General features: G+C 41.4%; 1 protein-coding gene across 1 annotated transcript; it reads right to left on the reverse strand.

Moving 5' to 3' along the window:
* Positions 1-7575: 7575 nt before the first annotated feature.
* Positions 7576-9129, reverse strand: LOC119367084 (noroxomaritidine synthase 1-like). Its single transcript, XM_037632708.1, has one exon. It carries the CDS (start codon positions 9115-9117, stop codon positions 7576-7578), a length of 1542 nt encoding a protein of 513 aa, XP_037488605.1. The 5' UTR covers positions 9118-9129.

The raw sequence follows: 9129 nt of genomic DNA on the forward strand, positions 1-9129 counted from the left end.
CAGAAGGTGCTTCAACTCTAGAGGTGGGCAACTAATGAGCCTCAGCTTCTCAAGACATGTTTCTTTATCGAAAACTAACACTTGGTCTAAGCTATGCAGAGCATCATTTCCAATAATTGACAATTCCACACCATCGGATGCTTTTGAGTATGCAAACCTCCTTAGTAGCTTGATACCATCCATCGTAACACGACGCATACTTTCAGTCCAGGAGATGAGAACCAGTGATGAGAATTGTGGGCAGTTCAGTACCTCGAGCTCTTGTAGTTTGGGGAACCAATCTGGGGAAACAATGAGGCTTGAGAAAGGCAACCCTAAGAGTTTCGGGCAACCTCTAATAATCAACACTTGCAAAAGAGGGAACATATGAGCATCCGGTGGTAACAAGTTTCCACCCACAGAAGACTCTTGTTCAGTTGGGAAGACCCATTTCTCAAAACTTGCTAGGCCAATGAGTTCAAGCTTTGTTAGCATGTGAAAGCTTTTCTCAATAATAAACTCCTTCAGTCTGGCAGTATCCTCCAACCTTAGTTCACGAAGATCCCGCATCTTTCCTAAAGAAGGGAAAAATTTCCAAGAAACACCAACAAGGCAAAGGGATTTCAGAGCTTCAACAACGAGCTCATCACCGAGCCATGTTGGACAAGATGGGCCTCCATGACCTCTAATACACAACACTTGAAGATCTTCATGTGGTCGAAGACTCTCAAGAACAACTGCTTCCACACCAGGCTCAACTCTAGATCTCTCACTATCCCAGTTCAATGTTAACCTCCTCAAGTAGTTTTCTCTACCAGTTTTGCTTGAGCTGCTTCTTCCTTTTTATGTATTTTCTCAAGGTTGTAGATGCCAAGCTCCCTTAGCTTGGTCAAATGCCCTAATTGCTTCGGTTCGAAACCTTTATGTTTTTTATTAACTTGAAATACTTTTAACTCCTCCAAGACTCTGAGTTTTCCCACATTGTAAATATCAGAATGAAGCTGATCATCACTTGGGGTGTAAAAATGGGATAATTTGGTAAGGTTGCTCATGTCTTCAGGCAAATTACGACTTCCATGCCACAACTCAAGATCTAGGATCCTTAAATGATAAAACTTAGAGATGTTGAGTGGCAAATGCATCAGGCTGTCCCAAGTTCCTAGACATAGGCATCGTAGGTGGACAAGTCCGGAAAAATTATTTAACATGGACTCCATGGGACACATCATATCAGGCAAATAAAGAACACGAAGAGCATTTGCTTCCCCAAAAAAATCATCAAGTATCTTGGCAGAATTTTCATCCACTATTCCAAGTAATATCAAACTTTGCAAATGTTCAACCTTCAATCTTGTCTTTAGTTCTTCCAATTCACTCTTTAATTTTTCACCGGACACTGCATCATATTTACCCAAGTACTCTGTGATTATAGACAAGTGACGGGTGGATGGCTGAACTTCTACTGATCCAACATTAGGGAGACATAAACTAAGACAATCATGAGATGCAACCTTCAATGCCAAATCATGCAGTAGGTCATGCATAATATACCGCCGATCACCATCAGTTTCCTCTTCTCTGAAAAATCCATGGATTACTAACTCATTTAAATTGCTCAAACCTATGTCTTCAAATGTTTGATTTTGTTGATCAGGTACCAAAATATCTAGTCCGATCCAGAGGCTGATGAGCTCATGGCTTTTGAACCGATAATCTTTGGGAAATAATGCAGAATAGGAAAAACATTGTTGCAACTGAAAAGGGAGAAAGTCATAACTAAGCTTCATAGCAGGCATAATTTCATTGTCATTATTCTGCTTCTCCCATTCTTTACTTTTTAGGACCCTTTTCCAATGACTCAAACTAAGTTCTTTACTCATTAATCTACCAATAGTCTTTGCTGCAAGAGGGAAGCCCTTTAGTTTTTCCATTATCTTATCTCCAGTTTCAAGCAAAAAATGTTTATCCCTTGCACAATGCTCATCGCCAAACACAAATGCAAGGAATAGCTTCCTAAACTCTTTAGATTCTAAACCCTTCAGTTCTATAGAATGGCCAATTGTTTTAACCTTCTGTGCTATTCCTTGAAACCGAGTTGTAACTAGAATCATGCAACCCTTTTCTCGTGATTGATTGAGTAACAACACTAATTTTACCCAGTCATCCTCATTGTTGATCTGCCATATATCATCCAATACAAGTAAGAACCTTTTAGATTTTAATCTCTCTTCAATCAGCTCTTCAGTTGTACTATACTCATTTTCACTTTTGACTGTCGGGGTATATCTTTTAATCTGTTCTAGCACTTTATCCAAATTGAAATCCAATGACACACATATCCAAATCATGACTTGAAAATGATTCTGCACTTGTTGGTTGCGGTATATGTGTTGTATCAAAGTTGTCTTCCCCATTCCCCCCGGACCGACAATCGGAAGCACAGTTAGATCCTTGTCGCAATATTGACCCTTGGTGATATCATGTATAATGCTATACATGACACGGTCCCTCCCATACAATTTTGGCTCTACTCTGATATGTGGTGACGGGACGATTCTGGGTAATGTTTGGGACAGTTCTATGACCACAAGTATTCAGAATATTTTTAACCTCATTACGCATAAGTTGCAGTTTCTTTACAATGTCCTTTATCCTTTGAGAGAAATCAGCCCTATTAAACTCAAGCTTTCGTGGTTCAGAGCAATGAAAGAGTTTACCGCGCTTGGTCTTGCGTTCAGTGTCCATCTCACCGCGCTTGGTCTTGCATTTTTTTTAGGCTGTCGAGAGCAGAGGAAAGGAGAGGACGAGGAGGAACGGTGGGGGTGGGTGCTGGCTGTAACTGTAACTGTGTTGTTGCAGGGCCGATGTGATTTTGTACGTGGGCTCTCCAACCGGCCCCCAACATGATCGTTTGTTTTTAAAGAGATCAAAGACATTTGTAAAAACTTTGGTGAACATTTTCTCAAATGTTTTAGAGAAATGTAAACTCCTTTTAATATACAAGAGCAATTTTATATAAGAAAATAAAATCATAAGGATTCCGAGAGTAGCTTAGGCCCACATCTTCATATACATTGTTTCCCCACCTAAAGTCAACATAAGGGACTTGTTAAACTATTCACTAAAATTATTATAGCTAATATAGATCACACTAAAATCATTGTTTCCGCACTGGCGCACCCGGGGTCGACGCATTGTTACTAAGACGTAGCCTATGTACCCCGAGAGGCCGTGATGGCCGCTCTACGGCGCACGCACACACCATTCTGTTGTGAACGTGGTTTGTGTGCGTGAATTTTCTAATTAACACCCTTCTTCTATCAGTGCAATCATGCACAAATCTTTTGCGCATATAGAAGCCATACAGACAAAGAGCCTTGATTTTTTTCAAATTTGCAACATTTTCTAAATTTCATTAACATTTTCTAAAATTTATGATTTATTTTTAAAGTCTTGAACATGCTTTTAATCAACAAATATTTTAAACTTTGGAACATGCTTTTAGTTATTTTGTACAATTTTAAATTTGTGAATGTTATTTTAAAAAATCATGTGAATTTTTTAATTTGTAAGTAATATTTTAATTACTTTTTTTTATTAAATATAATATTTCTCCGAAATAAAAACTAGGCCAAATTAAGGCAGGAAAAAGGCACGATCACTGATTGGGCTGGCTCACTGCGCACGAGATTTTCGGAGAAACATACTCTGGCATCCATTCAGGAATTTCCTAAAACCCACCTTCTATGAATGCAATGATATGCAAATCTTTTGTGTATTCGCGGAAAAAACGAGCTAACTAAGTCCATGCCCAAGCATGATGATAAAGCCAATACAGACAAAGAGCCTTGAATTCCTTTTTTTTTCAAAATTCACAACATTTGTTTATTTCACTAACATTCTATAAGATTTATGATTTATTTTTAATTATTGAATATGTTTTTAATCCAAAATACTTTTAAATTTTGGAACATGTTTTTAGTTATTTTGTACATTTTTATAAATTTGTGAATGTTATTTTAATTTCCAAATAGTATTTTAAATACTTTTTATTATGTACTCCCTCCGTCCCATAATATAAGAACGTTTTTTACACTAGAACGATCTTATATTATGGGACAGAGGGAGTATAACATTTCCCCGAAATAAAAACGAGGGCAAATTCCGTCAGGGAAGAAGGCAGGATCACTAATTGATGGGTTGTTAATAAAGGACCTCGTGACACATCTCCTGCCCCTCTTATCTTAGCTTAGCTAGTCAGAGTTGACAATCAGAGTAAATAGCAGAGCACGTTCGGTGCAACTATGTATAGATAATATATGCTCCCTGCCTTTTTATGAATGTATGTACGTACACTTGAAAACCAGAAACTTGAGTCTGTACTGTACAACATCACATCACAGGTTTACCAACTGCTTCAAGGCCTGATGGTTCTGTGATCAACAGATGGTGCTACCCAGTCTGTCTGTAGCACAAGATCCTACAGTCAATGGCGAAGAAGCGGCTCATCATTTGAAGAGCATCTTGAGCTGCTCGATGGCGCACAGTGCCAGTGAATGGTGCTCATCTCCTCTCCTCTCTGGTAATCTGGTGATGATGGTATCTTGTAACTTCACTGCCTTAATTTGGCGATGATCGACACTGTGTGCTCCAATATACAGGAGCGCAGAACAGGATTTCCAGAATACAACTGAAGGCCAGGACCTCAAGCAAGCCAGATTGGATGAGCAACATTCTTTCTTATGCTGAGAAGAAGAAGCTGGCCATTTATTTCACCAACAGACAGGCAGGCAAGGTACCCTGCGTTCAATGTTCACATCTGTCAGGCAAATTAAGCAGCAGCAAAGGAAGGAGTGACAAGACCAAACTACGTACAGTACTTCACAAAACTAAACCACTCACACATCACACCACCAAGCAGCTAGGTGAATTCAGAGGATGACCGCAAGAGAAACATATAGCAGATCAAGGACACACCAGAAGATGCTGCAGTCTGGTTGTTCCTGAAAAGGAGGGAGAAGTGTAAGTAATCGGTACGGTTCTGCCGGTCAGGCTCAGAATATTTTGTGCTACACTAAAGCTGAATGACCGAAATACTAACCATCGCACACGCGGTATGAACTGAATGATGTACTCATCGCAGCAATTTCTGAGTGACATCACAAGGCTGACGAGCTTCAGATATACGTAGCTGCAGGCTACGCTTGTTCTTCTTCCTTGCAGTTGAATTTCGCAGAGTTGAAGTTCGCTGGGGCCTTATTACCATGCAGGAAAAAATGTTCCTTCCACGCAAGCAAGATCATTGTGAACCTGTAGGGTTAAACGTAGTATCATATCATTGTGCGCTTCATATTTGCTGTACTATCATATCTCTACTTTTTCCCCCAAAACAGTAGCTAATCGTGATCATGTGAACTGATGATGAAGAACAGTTTGAAGTTTGAACAGGTGAAGAAACATACCCGATTCAGGAATCCAACTTTGGCCCTTTTCCCTGATTCAGGCTATTACTGGTTCAATCCATACTGCAGAAACATAAAAGTTAGTTATTTGGTTGTAACTGACATAAGCTATCTCTCCAGCACGGCAGCACACTCTATTATTTCGTTAATAACAAGGTCTTGTAAACTTACCGTAATAATTCTTACATGGAAACTGTATTTTAGTATGGCCCATGATTGCAACCTGAGTTTCTTCAGGACATTCCTCTCAACAATTTCAGCACTGTGGAGAGCCGTGACACCGGCAACATTATTGGAGGTGTGCAGCTTGGAGATCCTTGAGTGATGGATCTACAAAACGAAGCAACATCATAATTGAGGCTAGCTATCAACAGTACATGCATGATATCCGACTGAAATATGTAAAAGATCAGTCAGTCAGAGCGAGGCACTTACAGTTCCATCACTAGTCAGGCAAGTTTCACATGATGTAAACAGTTGAGCGGCAAGTGAATCACTAGTTAGGCATTAATCAACGTCCTGATTCACTGTGGACTTGATCAGAACAAATTGCTTTACCTGTATTCGGCAGTGATGGGAACAGTAAAAAAGAAATCACAGAACACGGAAAACTGTATGCCCCTATTCAGTATAGGAGATTGGAAAGATCGAACACCGGAAACTGTTGTAGCTCAAAAATAGTAAATATGCAATCTTCTATAGCTCAAAACTGAAAACATATTGAATAGGTTGCAATCATGCATCTTGACGCCTTTCTGAAATTTCAAAACTGCAAACTCCCCGCAATGCATTACCTTTGGACTGCTACTGCTCCATATGATCTGAACTGTCTACAGGGTCTGCAAGGCAGCTGGTATGCTGGCTATTCCTGTGAAGATCCTGCACGCCATTAAAATAAACAACAACAGTTATGATGAATGGAAGAATATATGGTATTAGTAGGATGTAGACTGAACTGAGAAACTCCAAACCTTGTCGGTTGCAAGTATACCTGGTATCAGTAGAATGTAGACTGGATTGAAAACTGCAAACCTTATCAGTAGCAAAACACTGAAAACTGACTGCTTTCCACAATTATGCCATGTTAACCTTTTGAATATCAAAACCGAACTTTCCAGATACACCATCAAGTCTTCATGAGCTTTGGAGAAATATAAACAAAAGTGGTACCGATAGCAAAGTAGCAGAAAGCCACCAGAAGCACAAGAACACCTCAACAGCAAGCCATCATAAATTAGAATGCATGAACACCTGGTGGTACTGACAATAACGTAGCAGTGGATGCAAACATTTTATAACATTAATATATGAGTATTTTGACCCATATAGTCTCGTTTATTCCATAATTTTGATTGTGAAACCCAGTGTTTGGCTGGTCACTGTCTATAGTACTCGAGCTAGATAGGTCGCAGTGGAATGAACCTTATGGGCATAAACACTAGCACTTGGCAGGCAGGTGAATGAAAGCTGACTTGACCTGGTGGCGATTGCTTCCAGCGACCGAGGAGAGGCCGGACGACCATGCCGGCACGTAAAAGCACTGCTCAATAAACAGGAACTAGCGATCATCTAATTGCCAACGAGAACAATACGCCGATTGGCATGAGAGTTATTATGCAATTTGATCTTAATGCAAGTCCAAGTGGGTAAGGTATGAATGTTCAAAAAGCCTAATTAAAGATATAGTTGTAACCATGGTTCGGTACATCACCATAAATGTTTGTATCCTTGACTAGGTCATCTAGCTTATTACTCAGGTAGGAGTAGGATGCATCAGTTGGCGACAAATTGTACACCTCATTTCATTTTTTTCCAATAGTGTAACTAATAACCTAGCAGGAACATATGCTCCCCTTTACTTATCAAATAGTGTAACTAATCACCATCATGGTTGGTTAACTGGTACTTAATAAGAAGGCGATCGTTGGAGGAAAAAACCATGTCTCGATGCCTTCATATCATGTCTCATACAACAAAGTAATAAATGTCAGCACGGTTGGATGTTTTTCTCTAAAAGAAAGATAAACTGTGATGCATGGATGCCTTTATTATCCGATAATAATGTGACCGTGGGCAGTGTAAAACTGTCATGATGGTTGGTAAGTACGTTTACATACAAATAAAGAGTCTAATATTACACGTCTCGCTTCTTCAGCTTAACCATAAGCCCGTTTTTCATCTCTAGTATACAAGATGCCTTGGGCTCGATGCTTTGCCCTTCCAACAGATGCACATCAAAGTTCCATAGTGTTGAGGCGACGACCGTCATCATCTGCATGACCGCGATGTCCTTACCGAGGCACATCCTTGGCCCTGAGTTGAAGGCCAAGAACTTGTGAGATGGTACATACCTCAGACTGTTGCGATCCTTCGAGAGCCACCTATCTGGGTTATAGTCGAGACAGTCCTTACCCCATATGCCTTCCATTCTCCCCATGGAATGGAGAGAAATAAAGATGGCATCGCCGGCATGCACCTCATGGCCACTCGGCATTGTATCGTCGGCGACCACCGTCTTGAGCTCAGTAGGTGCCGGCGGGTACAACCTGAGAGTCTCATACAACACAGCCCTAACATAGGCTAAAGATTTGGTCTCAGCCGGCTCAAATATCACCATAGTGCCAACACCAGCTACTACTTTGTGTGATGCAATCGGTGAGAGTTCATTGCGCATGATTGACACAATGTTAGGGTTCTGGGCGAGGCAGTAGAAGATCCATGTCAGGGCCGTTCCAACTGTGTCCCTTGCAGCGAGCATGTAACCAATGATGATAGCACGAAACAAGTCATCATTAGCGTAGTATGGGTCATCGAGGAAGGAAGATACAATATCCACACCCTCTTCTTCATCATCATTATTAACTTGCCCCGTCTTGATCTTCCTCCTCTCCATCATCTCCTTGATGAACCTTCGTAGCAGTGTGTGCGCCGCATTGAGCTTTCGCTCAGGACCAATGTTTAACCACCTCATCAGTTTCCAGAAAGAAGACGGCATCATGTGCCGAAAACATCCCACCTCCATGACTGTGTCCATGGCAACCGCAACATCCATGGGTGGCATTTCCGATGATAGGAGGCCAGGATCAACGCCGAAGAGAGGCATAGCAGCCAGGTCAAACATTAACCTAGACATCAGATGTTGCATGTCAAATGGAGTGTCTGTGCTTGACATGTGGCTAAACAACGGGAGGAGGTCATTCTCCACCTTGCTACAGCAGCAAGCCACCATATTGGCTACTAGTCGCGGGCTACCAAGCAAGCCCTTGACTTTGGCGCGCTGCCGACGCCACGGTTCACCATCAATGGTGAAGAGGCTGCCGTCCATGATGTCGAATGTATCGGCAAACCTCGTGCCCTTGGGGAAGTTGGCGTAATTGGTTGTGAAGATGTGTCGGACATTGGCAGGGTCGCATGTGATGAAGAACCGCATCCTGGTGCCAGGAGGGCCATGCGCCCTGAAGCTATGGCCGGATCCAGCAAGGACTAGGGTGAAATAGTCATGCAAGTTGTGGAGGTTGGAGACAAAGGAAGGGAACATGTGGAGTATTGGCCAATTTGTGGGGAGCACTGATTGGTTCTTTGATCTAGAACTAGCCCTCAAGTACAAGCAGTACAGGGAACCAAGTACCACTAGTACTGTGGAGATGAGCAGCTCTTGAGAGAGCAGAATTGACATTGTGATCAGTGG

This window comes from Triticum dicoccoides, chromosome 2B (genome assembly GCF_002162155.2).
Source record: "Triticum dicoccoides isolate Atlit2015 ecotype Zavitan chromosome 2B, WEW_v2.0, whole genome shotgun sequence".
Taxonomy (NCBI): domain Eukaryota; kingdom Viridiplantae; phylum Streptophyta; class Magnoliopsida; order Poales; family Poaceae; genus Triticum; species Triticum dicoccoides.